Source organism: Rattus rattus, chromosome 9 (assembly GCF_011064425.1).
Source record: "Rattus rattus isolate New Zealand chromosome 9, Rrattus_CSIRO_v1, whole genome shotgun sequence".
In the NCBI taxonomy this organism is placed as follows: Eukaryota; Metazoa; Chordata; class Mammalia; order Rodentia; family Muridae; genus Rattus; species Rattus rattus.
In genome coordinates, this window is record NC_046162.1 from 58,462,900 (window position 1) to 58,479,323 (window position 16,424).

A 16,424-nucleotide genomic window follows, 5' to 3' on the forward strand; every position below is an offset into this window, starting at 1 on the left:
GGGATTATAAGTGTGCACTGCTACACCCAGCAAAGTTGATGTTCAAACCATATGCAGATTTTCTTTGTGGTTCTGGAGACTGAAGCTGTGATCTTATGCACGTTGAGTAAATGCTTCCTCCTTGAGCTACGTTCCCTCCCATAGTGGTGAGGACACGTGAAGTCCTTTCCAATGAGGTTCACACCACAGATTCCTGATCTCAGATTCTGTCTTTATACTACTGAGATATAGCCTGAGCCCCAGATCTCAAACTCTGATGCAATGTAAATATAAATATATATTCTGTGAAATATAAAATTCTCACAAAGTGCCAGAAACCGACAGATCCCCCTAAACTTCCATTCTCAGCCCAGATGTGTGTGTGTGTGTGTGTGTGTGTGAGAGAGAGAGAGAGAGAGAGTTGTGTATGTGTACACCAACCAGCAAACGTGTGTTGTGTATGCTTTCAAGTGGAGAACAGAAGTTGATGTTGGGTGTCTCTCTGTACCACTCTCTGTACTACTTTCCATATTAATTTTGAGACAGGATTCTCACTGAACCTGGCGCTCACTGATTTAGCTAGGCCGGCTGGCCAATGACCTCTAGGGGCCTGTCTGTTTTTACCTCCTAGTGCTATGATTATAGACATTGGCCCCTGCACATGGCTTTTCCATGGGTACTGGGGATGCAAAACTCAGATCCTCACACTTTTATAAGCTCTGTTTTTGTTGTTGTTGTTGTTGTTATTATTATTATTATTATTATTATTATTATTATTATTATTATTATTACTTGTCTGTGCATGCTTTATGTGGGTATGGGCCGAAAGGGGACATTGGATCTCCTGGAGTTGTAGTGATCCTAAGCTCCATGTTGTAGGTACTGGGATCCCAACTTGGGTCCTTTGGAAAAGTAGTATTTTTTTTTTTAAACATCTGAGTTTTCCCTCCTTCAGCCAAACATCAGCTTTTGAATGACTCAGACAGATCCTATTTGCTTTCCGGTTTAAAAGTTCCTCTTGATTATTTTATGGGCCAATTTGCACACCCTTCTCAATAGACCATTTCTAGTCACCCCACATAGAGAAGGAAATGGCAAATCAAAGTCAGAATCCCACCCAAGTAAAGCATGGTGAGCTGGTGGCTTTACTGGGAGTGGTCATCTCTCCCTTAGCTGTTGTTATGAGCCGAGTGCATCTTGGGTGACAAGATTCACAGGGTCTGTGACCTGAATGGCACCTTCTGGAATTATCTAAGCTAGTGTCTTAGTAAGGGTTGCCATTGCTGTGAGGAAACATCATGACCAGAGCCTGTACTGTCTCCAGCAATAGGGACTTTCTTTTGATTTTTGGCATACAACTGACATGTGATGTTTGGGGGACCTCAAGAACCTCAGTGACCAACAACTCATAGGTATCATTCCTGACACTAGGCTTTTGCTTCACCCAGCAATCTTATTGTTCCTGGGAGTATTTTTCGATAGATACCCACAAGATACTTTCATTCAAACATCTGGAAAATGCTCAAGAACTAACTACTCCTCTCTGGCCAGACGCTGTGTTGAAAGCCTGCTACCTTAGAGAGGCAGAGAAAGCACCCAGCTGACCCTCCTACTCCACCAACATCCCAGAAGGAAAAAGTTTCTTCTTCCCCATGTTGCCTTAAGTACCCTTTAGGGTTGGGGATTTAGCTCAGTGGTAGAGCGCTTGCTTATGAAGCGCAAGGCACTGTGTTCGGTCCCCAGCTCCGAAAAGAAAAAAAAAAAAAAAAAAAAAAAACCAAAAAAATTAAGTACCCTTTAACTCCGTGTCTCTTTTTTTTACTTCTTTATGTTTACTCCTTGTCCACTGGTTTCTAGTTCTGCCCATTGACCTAGGGTTAACTTTATGTAACCCTGTCTACAGAAAGCTCTCTGGATTGAAGATGTGTGCCAGGGATGAGCCATTCCACACAGGCTTTCCAGCTCATGACTTTGGAGTTCACAATGTGACCAAATATCCTGCAACCATTTGATGACAAGGAGTGGGGCTATTTTGGTTAAAAAGCCCCTGCTCTTCATGTGAGCCTAAAAACTTGTTCAGCGTGCTAAAACCTTGGTGCATGGCTGCCTCTACATCCATCCATTGTTTGCTTTGTAGATTATCCTGAGTGAACAAATAATCCATGTCTCAGACAATGGACCTGTGACAAAAAGTTAAACCAACCCCCGTCCCCCGAGAACGTTGAGTTGTTGATCCTGATAGGACCTCACCGAAGAACCTTTAATGTGCAGCCAGACCTGTTTGTCAGCTTCAACTTTCCTCAACCCTATTTTTAATAACGGTTCTTAAATGCTTTAACCTCCCTTCTAGTCCACCATCCACTAGAGGTAGTGGAAAAGAAAGGTTATAAGGATACGAGGAAAGTACACCTGTTTAGAAATTGTCCTTTGGAGCAAATCCCATTTGTTTTGTCAGGAGATCAGTAGTTTAGTTCACAGAAGCCAGCAGCAGCAGCAGCAGCAGCTCAATCCACTTGCAAACACTTCATGGATACGCCAGCAGTGCAGTTCAGTAGTGTTGGGATAGCAAACACAAATTGGCAGTGGTGGCAGGACCTAGCAGAAACAGCCAGGCCTCAGTTGAATGGCTCTGAGCCAGCAGGAACAATTACACCAGAAGTTCTCTGCCGGGCCTCTCTCAACAAAGGGAAGATCAGTGAAGACACGAGGCCAAGAAGTGTTGCAAGGCCAGCCATGTGAAGAGAAAGTCCTCGTCACTGTCCCTGTCCCTTCAGTCCTATTTATATCCCTCCAAGCATCACGTGTCTTCCATGGGTCTTGCCTCAATACAGGTCTTGCCAAAGCACATGAGTCCATCTCAGCAAAACTCCATGTCAGTCTGTATCAGCTGACATCATTCTGCCGATTGGCCTGAGGCTGCAGTAGTGGCAGTCTTGGTGGTACATGATCAAGCTGGTTCCTTCTTTTTTTTTTTTTTTTTTTTTTTAAACAAAAGTGAGAATTTATTAGGCAAACAGACTTGCAGAGATTCCAAAAGCTGTAATGGGTCAATAGCTAGAGCCGCATTTTCCTATAGGACAGAACATGCTGTAGTCACCAATTCTAGTTCTGGGCTCTGTACCATCCTGAGGGTGGTCCTGCTTGTACCCTGCACGAGGGACTAGAGCGTGGGTTCGTTTTTGCTTGCCTTTTTTATCTTTACAGTCCTTTACACTGGCCTCAAACTTGACAAGCACATGCTGGCAGACATTCAAGAGCTCATTCAGGCCTTTCTGAAACGGCTCAACAGCTGGAAGTGCACCCCGTGTCTGAATTCACAAATTAATTTTGCTCTCTGAAGGATGGGTCGTAGTGTAACCACAAAATTCCACTTCTGGGTTCTTCATGATTATGTACCGCAGACAATTTCCTAGTGTATGGTCCTCCTCGTGTAGTACAAATGTCACACACTGTCTATCTGTTCCAGCTGCCTGGACCATTTCCAGGGCTGTCTTCCTCTCGCCTTCAGCCATTGAGGTCTTCAATCCTGATATTTTTCTCTCCAGCTCCTGATCATCCTCCATCTCGGGGGTGGGGGGGGCGGCTCCAGGAAATCCTCAGGTAGCACTGGCGAAAAGGAAGCTCTTCCCCATGTTGTGAAAGGTGTGGGACCAAGCTGGTTCCTTCTTATGGATGCAAACGTTGTTCAATACGTGCAAGTCAATAGAAGTCACACAGCACAACGAAGCCATCTGATATTTCAGCAAATGTAGAAAAGACCTTTGATAATCTTTATGACCTCTTTAGGATAGAGGCAACGTACCTCTGGTGGTTTCAATATGCATGGCCCAGGGAGGGGCACTACTAGGAGGCATGGCCTTGTTGGAGTGGGTGTGGCCTTGTTGGAAGAGGTGTGAACTCGTTGGAGGAAATGTGTCACTGTGGGGGTGGGCTTTGAGAGACCCTCTTTCTAGCTGCCTGGAATCCAGTCTTCTAGCAGCCTTCAGATCAAGGTGTAGAACTCTCAGCTCTTCCTCGCCATGCCAGCCTGGACCCACCTTGATGATAATGGACTGAACCTCTCAACCTGCAAGCCAGCTCCAATTAAATATCTCCGAGTTGCCCTGGTCATGGTGTCTCCTAACAGCAATAGAAACCCTAACAAAGACATCACCTCAAAATAATAAGGCTATAGCAGATAAACCTGAATCCAGCATCCTGACTAGAGAACGTCAGAACATTTCCTCTAAACTCAGGAAAGAGGGAAGGGTTTCCATTCTACCCATTCGTATTGAATACAGTGCTTGACTCCTTAGCCAGAGTAATAAGACAAAGAAGTGAGGAGGTGGCCTGGTTGACTCTCATCAGTAATCCCAGCAATTGGGAGGTTAAGGTAGGAGGAGTTTCAAGGCCATCCTGGGCTACAATCCTTTCCATCTAGGAGTGGAAAGAAAGAGGGCGGTGGGATAGGAATAGAAAAGGAATAATTCAGATCATTCCCATTGACAAACATGCTTGAGAAAGAAATCAGAACAACAGTTCCATTCACAGGAGGTTAAAAAAAAAATCACCTAGTAACAGCCCTAACCTAAGCAAGGAACTGAAAAGCCTTCATAGTAAAAACCCCAAACATGGAAGAAAGAAATACAATTTTTTTGAGATGGGGTCTCACATATACCAAACTGGCTCGGAGCTCACTCCCTATGAATCTGAAGCTGATGTTCATTCCCTGACTTCTCCGCCTCCGTTTCCCAAATGCCGAGGGAACGTGTGTGAACCGCCATTCTTGACTAAAGAAAGAATTTGGAACTAGAATACGTTAGGACATGCAAAGAGCCTCCAAGTTCGTGGGTTAGCAAGAATTCATATTGTGTACATTCAAATCTACACATTTGATGCCCTCCCCATGAAAACGTCAACAATATTCTCTACAGAATGGAGGATAAAATCCTACAGTTCATCTTGCACAAGCACAAAGAACCCCAAGCAGCCACAGCAACCCTGACAGAATGAGCCACCACCACCACCACCACCACCACCACCACCATCATCACCATCATCACCATCATCACCATCATCACCATCAGATTTCAAATTATACTTCAGACCCATATGAAGTGGAAACTTCTGGTTTGTTTGGAAAGTCAGTTGTGTCAAATGATGTTTTGCTGGGACACACAGGTAAAAGGATGTCTTGCTAAAGCAGACATGTGAAAGAATGTTTTCCTGAAGCAGACACAGGTGAAAAGGTGTTTTGCTATAGCAGACACGCGATGGAGTATAAATATGACCACACAGACAGTGGGAGTTGAGCATTGGTTTGGTTTGCTCCGCCTTGCTAGACTTCGCTAAAAACACACATGTATGGTTCGCCTTACATAGCATTGTTGAGCTCCCCTGCTTGCGGTGATGCTCCCATTGAGAGAAACTTGCCAAAGAACAGCTTGTGAGGTTCCTGAAGCTTCTTGGCACTTCAGTAGCCTTGGCCAGCCTTGTAGTTTCTTCAGGATTGAACTACAGCTGCTGGTTCACACGTGTTGTCTGCCTACCTAGAGGACTGGACTGTAGCTGCTGGTTCATATTGGTGTTTGCTGCAGGACTGAACTGCTGAGAAAGAAGATTGAGCTCGCCCTTGAAGAACTATTGCCAAACAGGTCTGCTTCGTCTATCCTCAAAACTTTTCTTTTCCACTACCTCTGCTGGGTGGTGGGCTGGAGGAGAGGTTGAATCCTTATTAAAACAGGTTGCAAAAAATTTATGCCTACACCTATAATACCGGAAGAGCATGATGCTGACACAAAAACAGACGCGCAGCCCCAAAGAATCAAATGCAGAGCATCCAACATGTGACCTGTGGGCTGCATGTGTCCTAGGATATTCTGAGTGTAGCCCAACATGTATGTATAGGCTACAGTATCATGTCTTAATGTCAAGAGAGATCCCAGAAATAAACCCACACAGAGCAAGCCACCTGAATTTTAACAGAGGTGCCAGGCGACATATATTGGAGAAAACACAGCTAGAGAGATGGCTTCCAGAGGTCCTGAGTTCAATTCCCAGCAACCACATGGTGGCTCACAGCCATCTGTAATGGGATCTGATGCCCTCTTCTGGTGTGTCTGAAGACAGCTACAGTGTACTCACAAATAAAATAAATCTTTTTTTTTTTTTTTAAAGAAAGAAAGACGATACAGTCTTTCAACAAACTGGGAAACTGGGCATTCACAGGCTGGCGAACGGAACTAGATGCCGATCTTTTACCTGGCACCGAACAGACAAAATCAATGCAAATGCATCAAAGGCCTCAATTGATGATTGGAAACTTGGAAGCTGCTTGAGGGGAAAACGGAAAAATAAAGGAAAGAGAAAAATCTAAAGGATGTAGGCGGAGGATGTACTTTCCAATAAGTATTGAAATAGCGCAGGAGTAATCACATGAGTGTAGAATCAAAAAGATTCTGCACAGTAGAGGAAAACAGAATGAAAGACGGACTACTGACCAGATTCAATGCCAAAGGGGATTGCGGGGAGAAGGTTCAATCCATAAATGAGTGGGGTGGGGGCTGGAGAAATGGCTCCGCAGTTAGAGCATGTGCTGCCCCGACAGGATGGCTACCAGCATCCACGGTGGACAGCTCACTACTGTCTGTAACTCCGGCTCCAGGGGGATCAGATGCCTTTTGTGGGCTCTGGTGGTACCAGGTATGCATTAGATGCACATATAGCACATAAACTAGGTGGGAAGGCATATGTGCATAGTCCCAGCACTTGCAGAAATCGAGGTAGGAGGATCAGGAGTTCAGGGTTATCCCCAGTTACATAGAGAGTTCCGGGAAGTTAGTGCTATGTAGTAAGACCCTGTCTCAGAGCAACACATATACATGGCATAGCAGACGGGAAACCTGACTTCAGAAGTGTGAGTGGGTCCACCATCAATGGCCTCCAAGCCTGCTAATGTTCGGTTAGCTACCTGACACAGTTACCCCAGCTAGAGAGCCAATGACAGAACAAGGAACCATTCCACCCAAGCCTGGTATGCTGAGCCAATGGATTCACTGGGCCTGTTTACAAGAGCATGAGGCGAGGAGTTACTTACCAGTAAGACCAGTAAGTCCCTCCGTTATGGTTGATTACCTCATGGGGGTTGCACCCTGGAGCCCTGCTTCAGTTAGCCTCCTGCCTCAGAGCTACTCTAGCACTTTCCGAGATGACTTGCAGTTGGTGTGCAGGAATGGGTAGCGGGGTGGCATGTCAGGTTATGGGCCTGCCATCCTCCCTGTCTTCTGCTAGGGGGTGGTGATAGCTGCACTATTATTACTGTAGACAGAACTGTTGTTTCCCTTATTGTGTTGCAGGGGTCACAAAGCTGTGCATAGCTCTGCGACAGTCATATTCACCCGGAGGAAGCAGTTCTTTATGTCCTCTTCCTGTACCCACCCTCCAGGAGCCTATATATCTTCAGCTCCTACAAAATATCTATCTATCTATCTATCTATCTATCTATCTATCTATCTATCTATCTACAGGACTTCACTGTGTAGTTCCGGCTGCCCGTGAATCTGTAACCTTTTTGCCTCAGCTTCCTGAGCTGGGATTATATGAATATGCCAAGAGAGGGTCTCACCTGGTAAGGTCCGGAACTCACTGTGTTGCCCAGTCAGGCTGAGCTTGAACTCATAACCGTCTTGCCTCAGCTTCCTAAGTGCTGAGATCATAAATGTGCACGTAACTGACTTCTGGCTGTCCTGAAATTTACAGATACCCTTCTTGCCTCTGCCTCCCAAATGCTGGGATGAAAGGCATGACCACATCCGGCCTCCTTCGGGTTTTTAATGGAAGCTTTACTATATACGTGATATCAATAGACTGGTTGATAGAGCCCACAAGGTGTCCATACTCTTCTTGGCTTTCCTGTGCAACATTCCTTCTTCCTTGTCTGAACAGGACCTCTATGGGGTCTTAAGAAGGCAGGATCAAAGGAACTCTAGAACTTGGGACTTGGGTAGGGAAAGGAGCCACTCACTTCAGAGTCTGGCTTGGCAGTTTTAGCAGCTAGGAGGAACACATATGTACGTCAGCAAAATTAACAGAAAATTTGCTCTGACAGTGTCTTGGTTAGGGTTTCCATTGCTGTGAACAGACACCATGACCAAGGCAACTCTTATAAAGATGACATTTAATTGGGGCTGGCTTACAATTTCAGCATTTGAGTCCATTATCATCAAGGCAGGAAGCCTGGCAGCATGCCACAGACATGGTGCTGGAGGAGCCGAGAGGCCTATATCTTAATCTGAAGTCAAACAGGAGGAGACTGGGGAAAAGGCCTCCAGGCAGCTAGGAGGAGAGTCTCAAAGCTACCTCCACAGTGACACAGTTCCTCAAACAAGGCCACACTTACTTCCAACAAGCCTACACATGCTAAGTGCCACTCTCTGGGCCAAGCATATTCAAACCACCACAGACAGTATTTGAATGAACACAATAGTCCTTTGATAGAGAGATGCTGGGTTAAACACATCAGTGAATAATTCAGAGTCACTGACAGTGTACTGGTGTCACATTAAGGGAGAAAATGAAAACTCTGTCTCTGGGGTCATTTAACCAAGAGCAAGTCTAGATTTGAATTCTGTCATGTGCCAGGGGTCTCTCATCCCTCTGTCTGTCCATTGCACGAACCTGAATCCACGTCTGCCTCTGTACCCGTGTCCGTCAGTCCCTAACAAAGGGTTTCACTGTGTCTTTACTGAACAGCACAGAGGGCATCATGTGGGACACTTCACAGAAATCATTAACAGAGTTTACAAAGGAATTATGTCACTGGCTCCAATGGATCCCAGCTGACGCAGACCACAAGCAGTGCTACAAACATCACTGCTTACCATCCCAAAGCCATAAACGAATCTTCATATTAGGGGCATGGAAGGTACACCATAATTTAACTAAGCTATGAGTTAGTGTAGGCCATAAAAACCGAGAGCTCTTGGTAAGCCCAAGGCAAGTAAGGTTATCTGTTATACTGTTCTCTTTAAGGAAGACTGAATCAACAGGCGGAGCGAACAATAGGGTACCAGCCTTAAGGGACTTCAAAGTGTGTTATTAACTTTGACTGTGGGGTTCAGCAAAATTCTAAGAGATGCATTGCAATGAACATTTGCTCGTGAAGGTGTGTGGACGGGGGTCTACTGTGGGACACAGTGGGGCACACTGCGGCTTCCATAGCAAGAGGGTTACTATGCTTCACTTTTGTTTGTGTGCTTTTTATTTTTGGGGGAGGTTGCAAGGGCAAAGGGAGGGTATGAGGGGCTGGGAAAAGGAGCAGACTTGGGGTGCATGATGGGAAACTCACAAAGAATCAATAAGAAGTTAAAAAAAAGTAAGAGACAGTTTCATAATATTGCATCGCCACAAGGATTTCCCATCCTTCCTTCCTTCCTTCCTTCCTTTCTTTCTTTCTTTCTTTCTTTCTTTCTTTCTTTCTTTCTTTCTTTCTTTCTTTCTTTCTTTCTTTCTTTCTGAGACAGGACTTCTCTGTAGCCCTGGCTGTCCTGAAATTCACTTTGAGAGTAGGCTAGTGGGGTTGGGGATTTAGCTCAGTGGTAGAGCGCTTGCCTAGCAAGCGCAAGGCCCTGGGTTGGTCCCCAGCTCCGAAAAAAAAAAAAAAAAAAAAAAAAAAAAAAGAAAAGAAAAGAAAAGAGAGTAGGCTAGCCTTAGAACTCAGAGATTTGAATGTCTTTGTTTCCCAAGTGTTGGGATTAAAGGTGTGCACAACCTCAACTGGCAATCTTTCTTACTATCTATCTATCTATCTATCTATCTATCTATCTATCTATCTATCTTGCTATTTATCTATCTACTTTTGCCACAGAAATTTCAAATAAGAATATGTGTGTGGAGGGGGTGTGTGTGTGGAGAGAGATGGCTCAGCAGTTAAAGAGCCCTGACCGTTCTTCCAGAGGACCTGGGTTCAGTTCCCAGCACATACATGGCAGCTCACAACTGTCTATAACTCCAGTTCCAGGGGAGGATCTGATACCCTACATACAGATGTCCATGCAGGCAAAAACATTAATGCACATAAAATAAAAATAAATTAAAGAATGCGTGTGTGCGTGTGTGCGTGTGTGTATATCTGTGTGTCTGTGTGTCTGTGTGTCTGTGTAGTTAGTTCCCCAAGGAAGAATGAACCTGGTCCCTCATTACCAAAAATTATACAATTGAGTTTCTCCACATTTGAAGAAATTGTAGGAGCCAGCATGTAGACTGCAATAGACAGTCCTCTGCCGGGAACCTCCCCTGTCAGAGAAGTGTTCAAAAAAGAATATTAAAATAGCAGTGAGTGAGCCGAGGCAGGTGGATCTCTTTGAGTTTCAGGCCAGCCTGGTCTATGTAGTGAGCCAGAGCTATGTAAAAAGACCATACACTTAAACTCTAGCGCTTGCTAGGCGGAAGCAGGTAGATCTCTGTGATTCTGAAACCAGCCTGGTCTACAGAGCAAGTTAAAGGCCAACCAGAGCTACACAGTGAGATCGAGAGAGAGAAAGCCTTAAAAATATTTTCCCCCGGGGTTGGGGATTTAGCTCAGTGGTAGAGCACTTGCCTAGCAAGCGCAAGGCCCTGGGTTCAGTCCTCAGCTCCGGGAAAAAGAAAATTTCCCCCTGGGGCTTGGGACATGGATAGTCAGTAAAGTGTTTGCCATACAAACAGAAAAACCTGAGTTCCAACCGTCGGCACACAAGTATAGAGGTCCATGTCTGTTGCCCCAACAGTGAAGGGGAGGAAACAAGAAGATCCTGGAACTCATAGCTAGCCTCTAGACAAACTGGTGAGCTCCAGACTCAGTGGGAGACTGTTTCCAAAAATAAGGGGGAGACTAATTAAGGAAGATAAGAAACCTGGCTTCCCCAATTAGAGGTGTCCAAAGGAAGAAACAGCTCAGGCAGAAGCCAGGAACTGGGTCTCTGGTCCACACCCCACTCCTATTGACATTGCCATCCATTTTGAGACATGTAGAGGAAGATCAGAATTTCGATGACCCACTGAGAACCAATCACAAATCACAACACTGCAAAGATACAGGAGTCATGGTTGGGATGAACCCCTTTCCCACTCTGCGAACCGCACGCCTCCTGCCCTGCTAATAACGGACTAAACCTCTGAACCTGTGAGCAGGCCCCAGTGAAGGGTTTTCCTTTATAAGGGTTGTCCTGGTCATGCGTCTCTTCACAGCAAAGGAATCGTGACTAAGGCAGTCAGTCAACTTCTGTTCATCTGTGTAGACCTTTAATACTTAGGAATTTGCAAGCCTTATTTATCAAAAAGACCTTATACATCAAACATGTTGTTCCTTATCTAAATTTTTTACTCTCTGGACAAAAATTATCCTAGGAAATCCATGCCAATCCCCAATATGTTGAAGAACTGCTGTTGCCTCCTTATTTTAAAATGGAGACACGGTAAACGCAGAGCTCAGTAGGACTAAGAAGTGCAATGAGCGCTCCCTTAGTTAGTCACCTTAATCAAGATGATGGTGAAGTTACACCGCATGGATTCCCTTTTTTTTCTTTTTAAATTTTTTATTAGATATATTTCCTTACTTACATTTCAAAGGTTATTCCCCTTCCCGGTTTCTTGTCCATAAGCCCCCATTCCCTTCCCTCCACATGGATTCCCTTTTAACTAAATTTAGTAAAGGTGGTGGCCAGCCACATGGTCATCAGTCAAGACTGGAAAAAAGCCACATTGTTGCAATTTTAAAAGCTCTATCTTCCTAAACAAGGGTTGAGTCCAAGCTGCATATACACTCTGCTGTAGAAATTAAGATTACTTTATGCGTAGATATTTTTTAAAGATCTATTTATTTATTACATACACCGTGTTCTGCATATAGATCTGCATGTCAGAAGAGGGCACCAGATCCCATTACAGATGGTTGTGAGCCACCATGTGGTTGCTGGGAATTGAACTCAGGACCTCTGGAAGAGCAGTCAGCACTCTCAACCTCTGAGCCATCTCTCCAGCCCACGTGTGGATTTTTTAAAACTAGCCATCTTTTGTTATACTTTTTTTTTTTTTTTTTTTTTTTTTTTTTTTTTTGGCAGGGTTTTTTTTTGTTGTCCTGGCTGTCCTTGAACTTGTTTTTTAGAACAGGCTGGACTCGAATTCATAGATCCGCCTAACTCCCCCTCCCTAAGGGTGTGGACCATCATGCTTGGTTGCTTGCTACACCTCCCTTTTCTTTCCTGGATTTTTGAAACAGGTTTCTCTCTGTGTAGCTCTGGCTGTCCTGGAACTTACCCTGTAGACCACATTGGCTTTGAACTCAGAGAGGTCTAGCTGCCTCTGTCTCCCAAATGCTGGGATTAAAGGCATGCATAACTACACCTGGAGCAGATTTTACAGATTTTCAAATCACACCTAGTGAATTTACAAATCCAGAGATAAAGAGTTTACATAAAGAAATCAGAAAGACAAGAAATCAGAAATAAATATTTATTTATTTATTTATTTATTTATTTATTTATTTTTTTTTTGAAGAGTGGATAAGTAGCAAAGAGCTCATAGATGAGAAACCTTTGGGATCAGTTGCTTGTGTGGTGGCAGAGGTCACTACAGTCTGAGAATCTGAACGTTGTCATTCTGTGGCCGTGGATCTGTCCTGGGGCCAAGTCATTTTTTGGGACAATACTGAGCTTTAATGCAATCTCTGAGTCTGAGGATGGAAAGAGAAAGGATTGCAAGCAGAACTCCCCCAGAGGAGGAGCCTCCACCAAGAGCCCCAAAAGACCACCAAGGAGCCGATGTAAGTGAGCGATTGCACTGGGGTCTTTATTCCAGCTGAAGCTTGAGCAACACCACAGTCTCCCTGGCGAAACAGAGCAGGAGTGTGTAGCCTGGAGCTCTCAGAGGTACAAGGCTTTGTAGGAAATGGTGAGCAAGCCAGGGGGTTTCAGCCCGGCAAGCATCTAATTTATGGCTCTGAACAAAATCCATGAATAATCGCACACAATCTGAAAGCACATCTGAAACAATCAGAGTAGTCTTTGACTGTTGCTAGGAAGTAGCTAGGGAATGATTCTGGGATATGGGTCAAAGATAAGCCAGTGAGTCCTTCCTGGTACTTGGGGTGCAGCTTGGGTTCAGCTATAGGTCAAATTTCTCTTAAGATGGAGGCCCGTCCCAAGACAGAGTAGGTTTGGCCTCTCAGTTCCGGGGAGCCCCCAGAAGGGAGCTGAGAGACAGTGGGGACAGGGGTCATGAGCAGGGATCCCACCAGCAGGATTCCAGGATTGTAGAGACCCAGGAGGGCATAAGGAAGAGATAGCATAGGCTATCCTCTCTCCTGGGGAAGGTGAGGAAGCTCCGTGAAGATGAGAACAGGTGGTCCTTGTGACAATTTCAATTTGGGACATTCCCAAGCAGATCAAGAGACTTGTCAGAGAGAAATATTCCGAATAAATATGAGGAGAGGATCCTTTTCTGAGTGTTGGGAGCCCAGGAGGGTGAAGGAATATCCTGGCACACCAGTGTGGCTTTTATATTAATAGTAGGCTCCTTCGAGCCAACAGAGACTAAGTAGGCAGCTCCAGGGTGGCACTTACCCAGCAGATGAGGAGAGAGTAGGTGGAGGGAGAGATTGAACCTTTGTACACAATGGACTCCCAGGAGGGCATAGAAGGCTCCAGGAGCCAGAGAGACTGAGAGATGCCCTGAATTACAGTGGGGTGAGGACAATAAGTGGTTGAAGAGGCAGATCCCAGAATTTGGAAGCAAATATGGTGGGCGACAGAAACCAGCAGAAACAAACGATCCATGAACCCATATATACCTTAGTGGAATGAAATCAGCACCTCACGTCCGCTAGGAAGCCAGGCCCGTTGGAAACGGGTCCAGAGAGATATTTCTTTATGCTCCACTGGGAGGTTTCAGCATCAGATGTGTAAGGTGAGGGCATGATCACCCCAAGGTATGGTTGGGGGCATGGTTTCTATTGTAGATGTGAGGGAGGGTATAGTCAGAAGCATCTGGAAGAGTCTAGAGCATAGAGACAACGTAGATTAGTAGATTGCTCATGGCCCGCAGACTGAACTTGGCTATGGGAAGGCAGGAAGCAAGAGAGGAGGGGAAGGAGCTCATGGAGGGGAGCAGGAGAGAGGGGGAAGACTAAGGAGAGCAATCAAGAGTGCACAGCTGAGGGGTTGGGGATTTAGCTCAGTGGTAGAGCGCTTGCCTAGCAAGCGCAAGGCCCTGGGTTCGGTCCCCAGCTCTGAAAAAAAAAGAAAAAGAAAAAGAGTACACAGCTGAAATGGGGGTGGCGGTGGGGTTTGGGGGTAGGGGTGGGGTTGAAGGAATGAGAAATTGAGGAAGGGACCCTCATAGGCTGGAAACATTTAGGGTAGGGAGTGGGGTAAGAAAAGCAACCACAGGTGGTTGTAAAACTTAGAAAGCCTGGAGGTCAGCATCCACCTTGACACCCCTCTGGCCTCTGTTTCCCTCTCCCTAACACACTCTCTCTCTCTCTCTCTCTCTCTCTCTCTCTCTCTCTCTCTCTCTCTCTCTCCCTTGCTCTGTGTTTGTCTCTCTTTGTCTTTTTCTGCCTCTACTCCTTCCCAACCCCTTTCCCATTACTCCCCCACAAAAAAAAAAAAAAAAAAAAAAAAAAAAAGAAAAGAAAAGAGGAAGGGAGACCAGACTTACGATGGAGTTGGAAAAAATAGGTTTATTCTTTCTTTTTTAGCTACTTATATATTCTATGGTAATCCAGTCAGGTGTATAACTGGCAAAGATAACCATTCTGTGGGTTTGTAAATTCATCTAACTCGAATGTAACTAAGGGTGACCTTGAATTCTGATCCTCCTGCCTCGGTGAGGATTACTTGTTTTCGGAGCTGGGGTCCGAACCCAGGGCCTTGTGCTTGCTAGGCAAGCGCTCTACCGCTGAGCTAAATCCCTAACCCCCGATTACTTGTTTCTAACCGTACTTTCTTTTGGGGACACAGCAAGGTATAAAGTGTGTAGTCAGACGATTGCACGCGATCCTCTGTCTACCTGGAGCTAACCTTATGCACTATGCACGCAATTTGGCAGGATCAGAACAAACAGTACAACCCCATTAGAGAAGAGCCCCCCCCCCCGGAAAACCACCCCAACACCTTTCGAAGGTTTCACAGAAGCAAATGCGGAAGGAACAGCTTCGTGTGAAAATCGCTTTCTTCCCACGTCCCAGCAAAAAGGCATCATGCGGTCAGATAGGTCCTCATAAGAGGGACTGGGCTATGGATGTAGCCTTATTTTCTTGGACAATTTGCGGTGGATGTTGGGGGAAAAGTAAGGTCAAAGGCTGAATTAGAGGGAACTGAAATTTGAGCTGTTTTAGAAGGGCAAGCAGGGGCGGAGAGAACAGGGAGATCTAGGAATGGGCTCCGAAACTGTTTCTCTCTAGGGTGCGCAGAAAAGCTTGAGGACTCGTGCAGGCAGAGAAAGAGAGCCAATTTGAAAAGAAGCATAGGGGCCGGGTTGCGGAACTTTGGCAGTGAGTGCCCAGGTTACCCAGGCTGTGGTAGGACCCGCCTTGAAGCCCCGGAGGACCGCGCTGGAGCGAGAACAGAAGGAACGTAACGCCATGTGCCCGGGATGGGGAAAGCCCTGGCACGGGATCATACTTTCTCCTGCTTCATCTAGCTCCAGTTCATCCTGAAGTTTGGGTAAAACTCTGAAGCCACTCTATCTCCCTCCGAAAAGATCTGCCCACCAAAAAAATATAGTGGGCTGACCTGGGGGGGTATGCAGAGCCCAAGAGACAAAAAAGTGCACCAAAGTGGGTTGAGATGGGGTTACGCTGCTTACTGTTTGATTATCCCCAACTTGCCTAGATTTTCCTCATCTGAAAAGCAAGCCTCAGAACTGTCGTTGGGGCTGTTATAGTTTCTACAAATAAATTAAGCCTTAGGACCTGATGGTAACTCGTCTAGAAGGAAAAACTGGAGCAGTGGTCCCTGCAGGAACCATGTAGTACCGGGGGCGTAGGCTCCTGGCACCGCAGTCACAATGATCTAACTCAAATAAAGACAAAAACATTGGAGCACAGACTGGACGCGAGGCAAGGTCTAGCGCCTGGGCGGGGGCTGTGAGATGTAGGCGGGCGCGGCCCCTGGGACTCGCAGTTCATTCCGGCTCGCGTCCCGACCTGCGGCGGGCAGTCTGCTGAGGTGGCTGGAGCGAGCTGCGATGACTTCCAGGTAGTGAGTGTCCCTGGGCACGAAGAGTTGGGGAGGGACAGGTGTAGGGTGGCAACCGGCAGTGCTCAGACAGCGGGCTGCTGGCCCGTGGAGCCCCGGGAGTCTTCGCGGGTGACAACGATCTCCCGGCACTGCGCGTGTCCTCCTGGCTAGACATTCCCCTCTCATCTCCTGTCTCAACCGCTGCGGTGGCTCAAACCCGAAACCGGTTCTCCCAGGGAAAATCTGACC

General features: G+C 46.0%; 1 protein-coding gene and 2 pseudogenes across 1 annotated transcript in view; 1 reads left to right on the forward strand and 2 right to left on the reverse strand.

Moving 5' to 3' along the window:
* Positions 1 to 2,942: 2,942 nt before the first annotated feature.
* On the reverse strand, positions 2,943 to 3,542 carry LOC116909729 (annotated as a pseudogene).
* Positions 3,543 to 10,128: 6,586 nt separating this feature from the next.
* Positions 10,129 to 10,266, reverse strand: LOC116910727 (annotated as a pseudogene).
* Positions 10,267 to 16,029: 5,763 nt separating this feature from the next.
* The window catches only part of B4galnt2 (beta-1,4-N-acetyl-galactosaminyltransferase 2), a 50,040-nt gene continuing 49,645 nt past the window's right edge, over positions 16,030 to 16,424 (forward strand). Inside the window, exon 1 of the mRNA XM_032912266.1 lies at positions 16,030 to 16,193. Within this exon, the coding sequence (XP_032768157.1) occupies positions 16,183 to 16,193 (11 nt within the window). The 5' untranslated portion in view covers positions 16,030 to 16,182. The remainder of the gene's footprint in view (positions 16,194 to 16,424) is intronic.